We start from the raw sequence: 17,311 nt of genomic DNA, 5'->3' as shown, positions 1-17,311 counted from the left end.
ACCTTCCGGGCTCTGTTGGAGCATCATCAGCACGCTACGCCGATGTCTTCTGCATTACGACCCAGGTGGCTGATGGCGTTTTTAGAGAGGGGGGGGGGGGTATGAATTCCAAAAAGGAACTCTGGCTTGTAGCAATCAAATGGACTGATGAAAGCAATAGAAGCAAAATTGAGAAGCAATGCAATCTCTAGTCAAATACGCTAGCTGGTGATGATGTTGAAATGGTTTTGGAAGGAGTGGGCAGGGAGTCAATCAGCTCACAGACAACCTTGGGGGGATGCCTCTGTGAGCTCTCTGCAGATGCTGCTCCAGGTCCAAGCCTTGTTATTGCACTTTTTGGTGGAAAGTCTTTTGTGGCTCCAGAGGGAGCAGAATGAAATCTGATAAATTGCCTCAAATGTCACATGAGTCAGTGATGGTCTGGGCTGAAGACTACAAGTGAAATAGATTTTCTTTTGTGGAGGTGCGTAGTCAGACTTTAATGAGCTTATCAGACCTCTGTAGCCAGCTCCTCATCTCTGCTTGAGAATATCAGCTCAAGGCTACATTAGCCGTTCAAAGCATAACACACTTGAATTGTTTTTTTGTTTTTTACTGTCGGCAGTTGCGTTGCATTGTGGGTAATGTAGGGTTTGATAAGGAGGAAGAATGTATGAAATAAAAATGGATGATATCTCTTTTGTTGCTGCATCAACTTCAATTTGGGAGTCTGACAATGTCATAAGAGTGTGATGCTCTACTGGTGTACGTTTGTACAGATATGTACATTTCACAGTGACCATGGATCTTGGACCACTGTTCAAAACAAATCTAGTAGTTTTTCAAAAATGCACAGAGGCTGCTGGGGAAGAAGAAATGTACTTCCCTTGTTATCGAAAAACTGACTCAAAGTTTTCATCTGGCAGCTGTTGATGTGCCATTGCATAACAGAGAACAACTGCACATTCTGCTACAAGTCATTTCTGTAAAGATTCAACTGGAAGTACGAAAAAAAAAAAGAAGAAGAAAAAAAAAATATCACAAAAGCGCTTTTAAGTACTTTTCTAGCCGACAGGTGCATAAAAGCACGGCTCCTGACTAAACTCTGAAAACTGCAGAGCCCATTTCATCTCTTTATATTTTCAACCAAAAATGGAATCCGGCAGTGTTCACATTAATAAAACAGAAGGCTGTGGCAGCACAACAAGCAACAAAGTAAAGAGGTGCTGAGACTAAGTTTGGAGATTAGCAGGCAGCATACACCCGAGCATCTATAATTCATGTGATTGTATGCGGCTGCGCTGACTGCTCATCTGATTGCTACACTGCTGAGGCCTTGTGCCGATATTTGCATGAAGATAAACACAGTAGAAAATATGCTTACCCACATCCTACTGCTGATACATAGCATCCATAGTGTAGTGAGTTTAAAGCAGCGTGTTTTACGTGCGTGTGTCCAGCGGTGTCGTACTTACTTGTTTTGCATCATGTTCATTATGACCCAGTCTGAAGGGTAGACGTTTTTCCCGATGAGATCTTTAAACATGATAAATGTTTCCATTAGGAAATCCTGCAAGAGAGAGAAAGTTTTCAAAATGAAAACTGTTATTCTTTCCACCTCCGAGATAAGGGCAATCTGAAATGAACTGTTAGGAGTTTGTGGCTTTCAGGCAGAAACAGCTTTTGGATTAGTTTTTAAGGTCATGGTAACACATATATTCTCCTTTTGCAGGTGGCACCAATAATCCAGCCTGTTCTTAATCCTCACATGTCGTAGTACAATGAGATTACAGCCTTCTCTTCTCGCGGGAAAACTGTTCTTGGGATATTAAGTTAACAAACCGCATACATAATTATCAGCTATTAAAGCGTAACATGACAACTTGATAAGTAGGTTCAGTTATACAACTAATAGATGATCAGCAATTTATTTTTCTATGGCAGCATGGCTTTAAATCCTCCCTCCTAAAAAGCCACAATGAGAAAGATTTTTCAAAACATTTCAAAACATGTATAAAGTCATACAAAAACATCCCTCTCAATCATCATTTCTGACTAAGGCTTGGTACGGTTTCAAAATTTGAAACGCTAGCAATAGAGTACTTTATTCAGTACCCATCATGTGGAGGCACATGGCAGGCAATCTCGGCTGTATGGGTTGTAAGTGCTGCCGTAGTTGGCCAATCTCATGTCGCATTAATTTGAAGAACACTGATCGATGATTGGTTGCGAGCAAAACCATTCAAATACTAGTTTTTTTTCTGGATCTGGAAAAAAAAAAAAAAAAAAAAAAGAATCTACTGGAGAAGATTCAATACCACTTGGAACTAAGTGCTAATACTGATACCCAGACGTAACGGCCAGGTGCCAGATTGTGAGCACGCATATAAAAGGAACCTATGAAATAAGAGAACAAATACTTTTACTGACACACCTACAATGGCTTTCTCATAATATGAGTTAGAGCGAAAAACAGAAAACATAAATATGCATGAAAAAAAACTATTTCTGGCTATTGATTTTTCCCTCCTGCACGAATCCCTGTGCTGGGCGTGTTTAGAGAACAACTGCAAAACAACACAGTCCTTTGGGCTGCAGCCAGTTCTGAGATGTGGATATGGCCCACGCCAGCGTCAGGAACAATAAATCTGTGGGAAGATCCAGCTTTATCACAGGGATGTTTATCCTGCGCTGGGAACCAGACAGGCAGCCTCAAACAAGCCCGGTATACAATCATGAAGGTCAGAGAGTTCTATTCAAGTCGATTTCTTTTCTTTTTTTCGGTCACCTTAAAAAATACCATTAATGCCTCAATAAAAACTAGCAGCTCGATAAATACTGCTTTTCAGACTGGAGCGAATGTCAGCAAACTCAAACTCAAGTACTAATAAGTGATAATCTTACTAGGTTAATAAGTTCTTACAAGGCATTTATGAATGTAATACCAAATAAAAGCGGTTAGTGCTGCAAGTGAAACCAGAATCTCTGTCTACTTTGGTTTATTAAGCTTAACCCGGAATATAAATGAGTTTAAAGGTCCATCCTTTGAAGCTCAAAAGTCATTTGTTGGCATAAAAAGCAAACAGTGGGATTTCCCGACTTGTCAGAGTGGAGTAACATAATGCTAATCTAGCAGCAGATACCTGAGAAACACAGCTCTGAGGGATTATTCAGAGCTGGAATCCATAGCATCAATGAGATTCAACCCCTCCTCCACAACTGGTTGGTTGCAACGAGTGATCCTCTTCCCATAGGAGCTACTATCATCAAGAGCATGCTGAGCACGTAGCAGCCCGAGGGCAAGGACTAACACAAACGTAATTGCATAGGTTATTGTGGAGGAAAAACATTTTCCTTAACGGATCCAATCTAACTTTAGATTTCTAGAAAATGCAGCAAAATTATACTGAACTTTTGGGGGCCTGCAATTTAAGTCATTTACTGGACAATGTAGCCCTGAAGAGTCTCATCTAGGACACGCAGACACTCTGGTAAGCACGTACTCACCACCACATCGCTCCTTATCTTGCCGAAGGTGCTGATCAGATGATCGTAATGATAGTTGTCCATCTGCCTCAGTGTGGCCGTCATGCTGGCCACGAAGCTCCCCTGGAGAAGAAAAAGAAGCGCATTCAATTCACAATCAAGTTCAAATTGAAGACCGAGGATAGAATGACTCGGTGCAGGTGATTTTGATGGATAGTGACTGGCTGAGTTGATTGGATCTGAATACTGAAGCAGGCCAGGCCTCCCAGGTTTGAAAAGGTAGGCGCCCTCCGTCAGTGGCTGATCTCATTAACTGGCTGACCTCCACTCCTCCACTCTTTGTCTCAGCTGATGATAATGCCTGTGAGGTCCCTAAAGTGTTGCTTTCACTTTACGGCCCGTTAGTCTGGCTCTTGTTAGCCTGCTGCACATCTCAGAGCAGATAATGGAAGACAAATGTGTGGAAGGCTGGGTGGAGACTTATCGCCGCCATCAGGTGTCATGCCAGTTATGTGTCTGGATAAAAGCAGACGCATACAAAGGGCCCCTGTTTGACAGTATGTTTGACTGGAGTGACTGTTTAAGGTTGCCGGTTTGAGTTGTTTGAGAATATCACAGGAAAAGATGAATCAAGCACGGGATGTATACAGAAAACCACGATAATAAGCTACCAAGAGACTCGTAGTAGAACAAAAGGAAAGTAAAAAGACACAGATGGAGAAGGGTTGATGTTGTAAATGCAGCAACACGTTACAGAATTTGCATAAATACTTTTGAATACTTCATTGTCGTTGTTTTTTGTGTTTTTATGTTCATATATATATATATACTTTTGCATTTTTATATTTCTGTGTCCAAAATAGTTACCGTTTATCCTTTTTTCTTCATGGACCTCCTTGATTTTTTTTGTTTATTAGTCTGTTTCTGTGTATTATTGAGCGTAAGTAACCGGAGTCAAATTCCATGTATGTGTACACGCATGGAAGCGGATTCTGACTCCGATTCTGAAGATGAAGAACATAGAGTGTTATTATTGGAATACTCCCAGAGCAGCTTTACCTCAACTGGCTGATCAAAGAAAAATGCAGCAAAGATAAGAGAAAGTAATTAAAAAGCAGCTCTTTCACAGAATGCATGACAGCACATCCAGATTAATAAGCCTAAAGTCTGATAAGCATTAAGAGCGTTACAGGTGACTGTCTATCTCAGAACTACTGAAGTAAGCACATCCAAGGATTGAGACTGACTTTTTCAACGAACACACATACGTCTTTAACTGGAGCTAAAAAAAAAAAAAAAAAAAAAAAAAGCAACAACCCTTTGAGCAACTGATATTTTAAAAAGAAAAGAAAATGTAAGGCCAAAGAGAACTTTTTCCCTATTTGATGTCTCTTTAACTGCAGATTTATTTCAATCTTTGACTGAAAGCCTCTTTCTCTTCACAAAGGCAGACGCTCAAGGCAGCTTCAATACACTCTCTTAAGAAGTGAAAGGTTTGCACTGATTGATCCCGTCCATAAGATGAAGTGAATTTGAGCAAAGCGGATGTGTTTTTTGAGTTACGACGAGATTTTGGTTACAATAAAGCCAAGCCATTTTCCAACAGCGCCAGTCGTTCCTGCACAAACCCCGGGCTGGGACCTTAATCTGGACCGGGTCTACCTCAGTGAGGTGAAGCCTCATGCGAGGGATATAACTCAGCTGCTTCATGGTAGTTAATCCTCGCAAGGCGTTCTGTTTCTGCCGGACAACCTCTCCTTGAGCTGTAATTAGTCCTGACCCACCGAAACACAGCAGAGCAGAAACACAGCAGAGCAGAAACAATGCTGAAAACACACACACACACACACACACACACACACACACACACACACACACACACACACACACACACACACACACACACACACACACACACACACACACACACACACACACACACACACACACACACACACACACACACACACACACACACACACTCACCTCACCTCACCTCACCTCACCTGAACCCTCGCTACAATTCAGCTTTTTTTTTTGTTGCTTTGTTTGCTTTGTTTTCAGTAAAGCACATAGTCATATCTTTAGACAAAAGTTAATTATTAATCGTTTATATGTATGGCAATTACCACACAATAAGATCATCACGCATAGGAATCCAAAACAATCAATGCAAACGTCGATTATTCATGTTTCCCCTCACTTTTTCCTTTGTTATGCTACGTTGGGGCTGATGACTGCTTCACTTCCCTCTCGGTATTGCTTCACAGACGCCAGTGTGACTCATGTTATATTAATATGGATATGTTTTTCTAAAGCACAGAGGGCAGGGCTCTTTCATCCGTGGGGGCATGTCAGCCTCAGCTCTTCAGCGTTAAAGACGGAGAATGAATTTAGACAAAGCCCGATTAGAAAAACAGTTCACATTAGGTGTAATAGTGTAATAAAGGACGTTTCTGTCACAGTTCTGCAACGTCTTAGGTGGAGAACAAAGGATGAAATCGCTTGATCACAAGCGTTTTGAATAACCTCTGGGTCTGACTTAAAGGTCGGTTAGAGGTATTGGTCTTGTAGAGAAGGTTTAACGTATATTTCTCTTGCAAAGACTGCATTATTCAAAGACTTGTTTGAAGATGTTGAAACCATCTTTTCTCCATTCAAACTCTAATTTCCCAGATCCACAAGTCTAACTGGCGTGAGGGGACGGGGCACTGGCTGTTGCAATTCCCCTAACATTGGGCAGCCACTTTATTTATAAAAGGAGCCAGGGCTTCAAAGCAGTCTTTAGAAGTCACTGGTGCTTCTTGCAGCAACTCCCCCTACCACGCAGACTGGATCAGCTGGAGTGAATCCCATGCTCGCTCACTCACTCTTTCTCTTCAGATGTGAATGAAACCCCGAGAGGACGAGCCTTCGGAGCAAATCTTACACGCTGTAAGCCTCAGTGTGGGACCTGCCAAAAGGCTCCACCGATGCTTACATACACCTTCAGGTATTCCCAATGTTCAATGAAGACTGCCAACAACACAGGCATACATACGCCAAGGCCACTATTGATTTCATCGCAGTAACGTGTTGCTCATGAATGAAACAGGTCGACATCGTTTTTTTTGAACGGAACGCCGCCAATGGCATCGGGATCACAAGCAAGATCGGGGTGATGTCTGAAATGACTGACGAGCACTCTGAGGTGTTGAGTTGAGAGACGACGTTTACAATCTGATGTTTAAACAGTAGCCGATTTACAAGCTCGTTTCAAAGAAATAAAAAGTGAAATCATCCTCAGACTACAGCCTGAGGGTTTTGAGATTGCATTTTGGCCAATGCGGAACGCGTATTTTGCTCTTTAGACTGACTGATTATCTACATTCAACCAAAGCCTGCACCAACATCTTTAGTCACTACTACCCAGACTACAAACAAACATAAACAAGAACGCTTTTGCATTTTAAATATGTATGTGCTGCCTTTTTTAGAAAACTGCCCACCCTGGGGTGCCACTTGAATCAAAATGAGCTGGAACGGTATTATGGAATTTTTGCCCAATAACGACATAAATAAAATGCCTCAACACGATTTAAGTGTACGCTATTTATACAATATTTTCACCACTTTACCTTGCCGACAGACGGCCCTTTCTGAAATGGAAATGAAGTATTTATATCTTTCTCTTTAAAGCCACAGGACTCTACTCTACTCGAGAAATTCTACCTCTCAGAAAACGAGAGTTGCTGGTTTACCACTGCTTTCACTGGTTCGACTGTTAGTGTTATTGAGTTACTTTCGGATATGAACTAACGTGGCATATACAGCAGTACATTTCTCATACTGTAGGTAATACACAATGATATGGATATGGATATATGTACATACATATGTAGCAATGTCTTCATGCGGAAACCCTGTGTCATATTTTGCCCCTAGGAAAAAAACTTGATTGTTCGGATTTGAATACATAAGGAACAGCGGTGTGAATCTAGACAATTATATAAAAAGCTAACAAAAAATATAAAAATAATAGCCCCATCCTTTAAGCTTCCAATAAAATGTAATTGCTGATAGACTCAGTAGGGTCAGCTGGCAAATCGGGATGGCACATTAAATACATGTGAGGGATCTGTCTGCCACATTCCCAGCTTGACTTGGGTGTCAGAGGGGAAGATACAGACAGTTTCAGAAGTTTCTCTCTGCAGCGATTAAGATCTAAATGCGGAACAGGAACACATGCCACACCAGCTGCTAAAGGGCTAAGAAATAGAAATGTGGGGGCATGACGGCAAATGGGAAAGTTCAGGTATGCTGCTCTCAGGTCTGCAGCTCAAAGTTGATAAGTACAAAGTCGCTGTCATACAGCTGACTTCACAGGTCCATCACAGTGACCAGCGGCGGTAAGAGTGAACCAGAAGATCTGAAAGGCCAGCAAGTCCTTTCATGGCTCATCTCTCCACTTTTATTCCGTTTCCATGACAATGCGTTTATCCATTTTATTTTATTTTCGAGAGGAGAGAAAAAAGGAAGGACAGAAATCAAATAAAGCAGGAAAAGAAAATAAGTGGTCTGCCACACTAGTTAAAAGTGAGCCAATCACTTCCGATTGTGGTGTGGGGGGTGACGGAGGTATGTGACACACTGAGGAGCTGCACAGAGGGATGTTGGGAAAGAGAGAGAACCAGAAAATACTTCTTCAGCTGCCTGCCTAACATTAACAACAAATGACCAAACCGAAACAGGAGAAAACAAGAACAAGTAAAGTTTAGAAATCCTAACACAACTCGTTATACAGCTTTAAATATACAAGTCTGCTCTCAGTTTCATTGTGTGACGCGTCCTGCATGTCATGCCTTGTATGTATTCTAGCTTAAAGGCTAAATTTATTTGAATTAAATCACATTTAAAAAAAAAGGAAATCCTTCTACTGTGATTAAAATTCTGCCAATAGCAAATGTTGTAACCTATACCTTAAAAGCCTCAGTGACGGTACACAGAGGCAAAGTCTTGCTTGGACAACATTGTAGTGTTCAGAGCATGTACACTATTTATATTTAATTTTTTTTTAAATGTCGTACTCCTATGCCCTTTTTACGCCTGAGATGACACACAGATAAATTGCAGTTATAAAACAGCACACTCGTCAGTGATGATTCAAAATGATGAGAAATAAGCGTCTGAAATCACAATTCTCTAAACACAAGAGTGCCCTTTTAAGTGTTTGTCATGAAAGGATCCAAGGGAGCAATTCCAGACAAAGCTCATGAACTCAAAGAGGCTAAAAAGGACCTGAGCGAAGCAGGAAAACCATCATTTTCTTTTAGATTGATCATTGAGCTTACACTGGAGATGATGAAGCACCTGAAGGACAGGGCAAAAAAAAAAAAAAAAAGAATGCTCGATACGTTTAAGGAAGTAAATCATTTCATGTCCGCCACTTGAGCTGTCATCAATCTCGAGCATTTATCTACCGGATCCATTTCCTCAAGCTAAACAATAAACAGATACTTTCATTTTCGTATCTATCACAGTGTCCAGAAGTTGCAGATTTCCGAAACCCTGCCTCCGTATCCATCTTAAGCTCGAGGGCAAATGAGGCAGAATCTTAGCGGAAATGAAAAAGCGCTGATTAGAAGGCCGGGCCAGATCCATCATACGTCGCTCTGTAGCTCTCATCTCTCTGATAATTCATCTCACTTTAGCGCCTGACAGCGGAGAAGCAAAAAAAAAAAAAAAAAAAAAAAAAGATGTTTGCTCTGGTGGTGAAGGGTTGCCCCATAAACAGAGCATTGTCTTAAGCCTTTAATTAAGCCAGTAGGGATGTGGCGTGTCGGCCACTAGAGAGATGTAGACGGAGAGCCTGATGAGGGGGAAGAGAGGGGGATGACCTAAAGGGACAAAAATGACTCCCTCTTCCTCTCTATTAGCTTCAAGCCTTATGAAATATGAATTGGCTGGCTCATTACAACGGAAATTACACAAGCACACAGAAAACCTCACGCCGTAACGATGCTATTTAATCCGACGGGGATGAAGACACTCCTCTTGTAATGCAAACACAACGGATTCACACTGCTCCATCAGGAACTGGGTGATAGGTAACAAACAGCACACGGTGAGATCTCTTCTATTTGACTCGTCAATAACAGAAAGCATTGTTGGGAGTTAGATTGAAAAATTCCAACTGAGGCGTTTTTTTGTGGACAATTCACATGAAAATGTGAAATGGCGGAGAACTCGACATACAAAAAAAATTAAGTAAAGTAGCTGTGGATCAATCAAGAGGAAAAAGCCTCCTCTGCTGTAGCAGAATAAACAAACATTAACCTATTCATAGTCAATTTGTATATTTTCTAACTAACACTCGGTCATTAGGGAGTTATTTCTTTATTTAAAAAAAAAAAAAAAAAATAACTTTGTGTGTTCCAAGCAATTAATTGTGCTCTGCTATTAAGCGTTACATAAAAACAAAAACTCTTCACACACAAACATTAGAAAGAAAACCTTAATATATCGTTTTCATTTATTTAGAAAACAGATTTTTTTTGGTTAAAATATCAATATAATCAGATTGTCATCATAGGATTCCACTGAAATTTGATACAACGAATTATCAATTATAATACAACTATAATTTATGAAAAAAAATGAACTAGATTTTTAGGACTTTATCCTGTTTTGTCTCTTAGGAGCAATAATGACTTGAAGCAGTTGCTCTAAAATCAGTACATAGTGTCTTACTGCTTCTGTACTAGAGGGGGAAATCCATCTGCCCACCTCTGTTTTCTCTATACACCACTATGACACACACACACACACACACACACACACACACACACAACACACAAACACGCAAAGGAGAGAGGCCCTTTTCACACCGGCCTGTCAAAGGGAGGCAGAGCTGACACATGCGAGGTACTTGGCCACTGCTGCAGGACTCGACAGCGGGTCCACTTGGCTCAAACATCAGGCCAACAAGGTGTCAGGCAGGCGGGTCAGCCAGTGGAAACAGGACAGGAGGACCCGGTCGAGGCCAGATGAAACAATTCGCACCTCATTTTCTTCCTCGCCAGCGTTCGGCGTAATGCACGCTGACATCCAGATACACACTTCAGAATACATAGAGAACAAATAATAACCAAGGACACACCGGGGCGTCCAACTTAGACCAGTGTGAGGAAACACTTTCACACTCTTAATACATCAAAGCATTATACGTCCTTGAACAGACGCCTACATTTACGCGAGGAAACCACAATTGAGCCGAAGCCGTTTTCTCTCAAAAGAAAGCTCTGCGTGGCCAATGCCAACCATACATCATCCGCTGGAGAGGAAAGAGAGGTCGCTGACCACTGGCCGGTTGGTGTGGCAGATTGTGTGGACGGACTGGAGCATGAAGGAGGGATTGTGCAAGTCAATATGAATGTGTCGATCTCCAGATTGCCAATAAAGGTCAGCTTTAAATGTTGTGAGTTGAGTTGGCGATATCAAATCCGCTCAAAACAAACTGTAAATACCTTAAACGTTGAGATTCAATGATCTTAAACGTTATCCATCAAATTTCAACAATATATCTCCCTCTTGTTACTTGCATCAGAAACATACTTGTGCTAAACTTTATGTTGTTTTGACCCGCCTCACACTCTGGATTCTTTCTTGTTTTTTGGTTTTTTTGCACTGACTTAGGGCCATCTTTGTACATACGTTTGATGGAAAGACCAAAAGACTGCAGCAGATGGGGAGCGATCGCTGACGTATCTGCTAGGCACATTTTCAGCTCTGCTTCTCACTCGGAGTCTGGCTGGGGCAGTGCAGCAGACACATCATATCAGCCTGTCAGCTGAAATAAGCGCACACACACACACACGCACGCGCGCGCACGCATGCACGCACACACACGCTAAACTTTTTCCTTTTCTCTTTCATGATTGCTGAAAGATCAAAGCCACCAGAAAGTGACAGCTCTCTTCTCCATCTAGTAATTCGGCTGCATACAGCTATGACACTCAACACTCTAATTTACTGTGTGTGGATGAATGCACCAGCTCAGGGGACGGTTTGGTAGGAAGGCTCGAAATGAAAATTTCATACGGATGTTATCTGGGAATCATTAGTTTGAGAACTACAGCCCTGACAATGTTTAGGCTTACTGTAAGGCTGGCGATACGGCCAAAATCCCTAAAGCCCATAGGTCAATTATTATCTCCATAACGCTATACAGTGCTGTGAAAAAGTATTTGCCCCCTTCCTGATTTTTTTTTTTTAAAAATTAGACAAATATAACCAGAGTAAATACAAAATGCAGTTTTTAAATGATGATTTCATTTATTAAGGGAAAAAAAGCTATCCAAACCTACCTGGCCCTATGTGAAAAAGTAATTGCCCCCTAAACCTAATAACTGGTTGTGCCACCCTTGGAGGCTACAACTGCAATCAAGCGTTTGCGATAACTGGCAATGAGTCTTTCACATCGCTGTGGAGGAATTTTGGCCCACTCGTCTTTGCAGAATTGTTTTAATTCAGCCACATTGGATGGTTTGAGCATAAACGGCTTGTTAAAGGTCATGCCACAGCATCTCAAATCAGATTTAAGTCCGGACTTTGACTAGGCCTCTCCAAAACCTTCATTTTGGGTTTTTTGAGCCATTCAGAGGTGGACTTGCTGGTGTGTTTCAGATCATTGTCCTGCTGCATAACAGCATTAATATGTCATTGAAGAGGATGTGACAAGATTTAATTCTCAATCAAGTACCAGGAACACAATAACGATGCAATACCTCATTGCTTTTCATTAATGCTTCCCATGTAAGATGACATTTTGTTTGTTTTCGTAATGAATTCATTTGTAACTTTTAATCCAGATGCACATTGTGTGGTGTTTTTTTTAAGTCGCTATGATAAGGGGGTAACATGGAACAAGGGCATCAACTGGACTTCAAGGAGGCATCAAACCATGACAGTATGCTATGAATGCACTTTCTACAATAGGAAACAAGTGTTGTACGTTTCTTTGTTGCTCACCCTAAGCCAGGGACTTTTTTTGGCCGTATTTTATTTTAATATAATATTTGTGTAAGATGTATCTGCTGTTTGGACTGTATTTTATAGTGACATTCAGACATTTGTGGAACAGAACAAAAGTTAAAAAAAAAAAAAAAAAAAGTAGGACTGGGTCTTTATCTCCCTCCAACCACAGCACTGTGTTTAGCATATATGCGAGGGGACAAGGACATCAAATATGAGTCCCCCGAGGGGCTTGGCTTTGAGGTAATGAAATCAATAGAGGAGAGTCACTCCAGTGACTTGTCCAATGCCATCGGGTTTATCTATCTGAGAAACAGTTTGCTTACACAGCAACATCGCTGAGCAGATTCCAATAAAAGAAAAAAAAAAAGAGCAAGTCCTATTCAAGCCCACGTACAGTAGACATCACGTCCCAGGGGAGTTAAAGCCATTAAACAAATGCCATTAACCCGGGGTTCAAATCTAAAACACTTGCCAGGCAGCGCAACGTTCCAAGGTCGAATCTTAACAAACATTATTCAGCTTTCTCCTTTGTCAAACCTGCAGCCTTTGGCTGTGAAGCAGATGTGTTACTGTCACTCCAAAAAAAAAACAAGAAGCCAGTCTCATATAAACAGTGTTGGGAGTGTGAGTGCAGTGAGAAGACAGGGAGCTCTTATGTCACGACAGAGAGAGGCGAGATGAGGCGAAGGGTTAAACAAAGAGACGCACAACTTTGTGTTATTCACATAAAGGGCTCAGCCGAGAGAGCGATAAACAAGGGAAGGCGGTCTAATGGATGTAAAGTGTGAAGTGAACCCGGCTGTAATAACTCAGCAACATCTCCATTATGATTCTCTAAAAGTGTTTTAGCACTTTCTTCCACAGGACACGCTGACACTAATGTTATTTAGATAATGAAACAATTCAACATCTCCTCTTTTCTTCCTCCAAGGTGAAAACTCTGGCTCGACTCCGATGATTTTATGACAACCACTACTAGAAGGGCATGCATATATATATATGCATATATACATATATATATATATACACAAAATATATGTCTTATAATAAAACGCTTGCTGGAAAGTTTTTAACTTTATACTCAGGGTTCAATCATTTTTGTTCATCAATATGACAGATATTCCGTTTCATTTATTTATTTAATACCAGTTCAACGTTTCTAAATTACAAAAATGAATGTACAGGAAATGACCTCACAATAACGACAAAACATTATCCAATAATAGAAAAAAGAAATCTTAATAAAAAATTTGAATCGACAGGGAAATACAACTAATGAGAAACACATAATTATGATAACAATAAAGTGGAATTAATACGGTTTTATAATGAGACGTGAACTATTAAGAATAAGATTGCTTATTAGTTGTTCAATTTAGAAAATGCTTTTACTTAAAAGATTATTCCAATCTAAGTTCATATCTGAAACAAGATCGCCTCAAGTGGATTAAAGCTGATTTCCATATAAGGTTTTTGAAAATATTACATTTCTTTTTTTTCTCCTGACATAACTAAATTATTGACGAGAGCTTCATTTTGAGGAGTGGATTTCATTTTCACCCAAAGTTACAGAATTGTAGTTTTCATGAAGCCTCGATAAGAAGAACCTTCATATTGACTCCACAAGGTTCTGGAGGTTGAATGGTGTTAGTCCAGTCTTTGCTGTATGCGTTATGGGTTTTGTGTTGTACAAAGGCCGGTTCACGGGTCAGTATATGGAAAGGAAAAAAAAAAACTTCCCATGCAAACTGTAATGCCAAAACACACACACAGTAGCAGCAGCTGTCTGGAGAGCTGCAGCTCATTACCATGGTACCTGGGGCTTAAAGCAGAGCTAGGAGTTTCCCAGAGAGAGAGTGAGGGCGAGCTAAGGCTCTGAAAACATCCAACCAGCCATATAATACAGCTCCACTTTAACATGATCAAGGCTTCACCAAGAGGGTTCATTTACCTCCCTGCTTGTTTCATTCATTGAGCACTACAATAATACAATAAAAAATCCAATTAAGTCCAAGTGGGAAAAGGCACATTCCAAAGATGAGAAACAGGTTTTCTGCTACACAAACGGTGTGAAATACTAACTAGACCAGGACTGATGGATGAACGCTCAGATGAGATCGGGGGGGAAAAAAAACAAAAAACTCTTGAGGAGGAGGACAAGCAGATGGATCTTCTTCCCACACGAAGAGAGGTGTACGGACTTGTGATGAAACACTCGGGATTGATATAGAGCATCTATGGAAACGCCAGGGCAACACGCACACGCACACACACACACACACACACACACACACACACACACACACACACACACACGAGTTAAAGACACAGGGATGCATGTAGACTGTGCAAAGTCTCACACAACACATCTGTCCATGCTGGCATGACAGGCTGCGAGGAGAAGTGCGGTCTGAACAGATGCATTCAAAGTGGATTCTTCTCCTCCTGACGAAGGAAGTTTTGATGAGCATATGGTCTCCAAGGAAGTGAGGTCACTGACAGCCGCTCTGACCGATGACGAGATAAAAGGGATGATGATGATGCATGAACCTGCCAGATGTAGCCAAAACTGGAGCGGTACTTTCTCCACTGCAACCTTCCCTCCTCCCTCTGCTCTCTCTCCCTCTCTCCTATGTTCCCTCCCCTCATCTCTCTCTACCTCTCTCTCCATCTTACTCTCTCTCGCTCTCTCTCTCTCTCTATACACACACACACTCAGATGCACGCACACGCAGAAAAAAATAAAAAAAAGGGAGAAAGCCAGAGAGGAGAACTGCAGCGGCACGATGGGGATATTCTGCATGCGTGGGCTCTGTCGCTGAGGCGTCCGGAGTTCAGCCACAGTGTGTGAGTGTGTGAGTGTGTGAGTGTGTGTGTGTGTGTGTGTGTGTGCGTGTGTGTGTGAGAGAGAGAGTGTGTGTATGCATGTGTGAGTGAGTGAGTGAGTGTGAGCCCCTGCCGACGCCGAGCTGGGAGAAAAAGGGAAAGGGGAACGGGTTGGAGAGGAGGGAAAAAGAGGGGGAGTGTTGACTCCGACCGGGGGCTTAGAGGAACCTTCTCGCCACTGGATCAGAGGACGCCGATGTGCAACAACTACTCCAACTACTGCCGCTGCTGCTGCTCCGCCTGCCTGCCTGTCCCCTTAACTTCTGGCCATGGCATAGCCTCCTCTTCCAGCTCGCCTCCAATCCACCAGGGGAACGGGGCATGCACGGGCAAAGCCAGGGATCTAGGCTAACGCATCCTTTACGTCAGTAATTCGCAGTCTGAGGTGAGTCGCTCTTCTCTCTCTCTCTCTCTCTCTCTCCTCTATTTCACCTCTCAGTCTGCAACTGGGAGCCTGATCAAATAACCTCTGGAGGTGGGAAATCCGAGGGATCTGCTCGCTCTGTGGGACTGAGCGCCTGGGATTATCCACAGGGAATGTTTTCACTGGAGATTTTCCCTTTCAGTCGGCTGATCGAATATCAAACGCGTGCGGCAGATGAAAGGAGGTAAATCTCTGATTGATTTCTGCTTCGGTTGAGTTTCCTCTGCTTCGCTTCCCCCCCCCTAGCAGAAGTGATTATGGGAGATTTCTCAGGCAGCGGATGTGGGAATGTGTTGGTGCTGAGTTTAAGAGACGATTCAGTCAGTTTAGAAAACTTTAAAGAGGGAAAATGTTTATATCTAAAAGGAAACGAGGGTGGAAAGTCACTGCCACTGCTAGCTGACATTAATCACATCTGGCAGGTCTGGTTTTTTTCCTGTTTCTGAGAGGATTTCGATCCAGATTTAACCCGACTGGCTCTGCATACATAGCTGAAACAGTGCTTGCGTACAAGACCTTGCATGATGCTGCATTTCCTCTGGTTGTTTTTGCAGCTGAGCGAGCGTTACATAAACCACACTGGTAATCTAAACCAAAAGAACAATTGCAGAATTTTTCCGCGTGCAGCAGCTGTCCCACGTACGGAGGCAGCAGTGTGTTTTTGCACAACAACAGAGGAATAGTTAATGAGAGCCGGCCATCCGACAGTTTGCCGGCGACTGATGAAGGACCTTAACTAAAGACTAATCTAGATTAATGGACTGGATGAAGTCACCATCTCCTTACAGATTATTGGAGTGTGTGTGTGTGTGTGTGTGTGTGTGTGTGTGTGTGTGTGTGTGTGTGTGTGTGTGTGTGTGTGTGTGTGTGTGAGAGAGAGAGAGAGAACATGGGTCGCCTTCAACCCCTCACATCTCCGCTGTCACACAAAACTCACGTCACTCCCACTCATCACCACAAACCTCCCGCAATCGCAATCACTCTCCGCCCCCCCGCCCCCTTCAACCATATCTCACATCAACGTTCCGATACAATCTCCCCTCTGCTCTATTTCACTTTGCGCAGACACTGAGAAGAGGACCGAGGGAAGATAGATAAAGAGAGACAGAGATAACAGAGGGAGAAAAAGACATTTGTCTGTGAGAAATAAAAGAGACGGTATGGCAGGAGGAGGATATTGAATTTTCCATTTTTTTTTAGAAATTGAAGGGTGTGTTATGTGCCGGTACCCATGAGTGACATGAAAAGTAAATACCTGCTGACACGGACTCATTTATCAAATGTAAAAACAACTGTACAGAATGATAGGGATGATGTTCCCTTCACATCAGTCACTGCCTGGCTTCCGTTAACCTCAGTGCTGCCTCTGGGCACGGCGGTCCAGGAGTGATGGGAGTGACGGCCCCACCGCTTCAAAGCCAATCTTTATTTTTAGGGAATCAGACGGCCAGCACCGCACGTCAGGGAGGGAAAACGGAGACTGACTGTTGTGCCACTTATGTGAACGGGAGGAAAAGGAGT

At 42.2% G+C, this 17,311-nt stretch overlaps 1 protein-coding gene across 2 annotated transcripts in view; it reads right to left on the bottom strand.

The window, feature by feature from the left end:
* The window catches only part of dock1 (dedicator of cytokinesis 1), a 175,369-nt gene that overhangs the window by 52,525 nt on the left and 105,533 nt on the right, over positions 1-17,311 (bottom strand). For both annotated transcript variants that reach the window (XM_054598615.1, XM_054598616.1), the window contains exons 28-29: positions 3,487-3,588; positions 1,455-1,549 (exon numbers count right to left, since the gene is read on the bottom strand). In XM_054598615.1, coding sequence (XP_054454590.1) covers positions 1,455-1,549; positions 3,487-3,588 — 197 coding nt within the window. The remainder of the gene's footprint in view (positions 1-1,454; positions 1,550-3,486; positions 3,589-17,311) is intronic.

This window comes from Anoplopoma fimbria, chromosome 5 (assembly GCF_027596085.1).
Source record: "Anoplopoma fimbria isolate UVic2021 breed Golden Eagle Sablefish chromosome 5, Afim_UVic_2022, whole genome shotgun sequence".
Lineage (NCBI taxonomy): Eukaryota > Metazoa > Chordata > Actinopteri > Perciformes > Anoplopomatidae > Anoplopoma > Anoplopoma fimbria.
The sequence above is the reverse complement of the archived record's forward strand: the minus strand, read 5'-3'. Positions and strand labels throughout refer to the sequence as shown.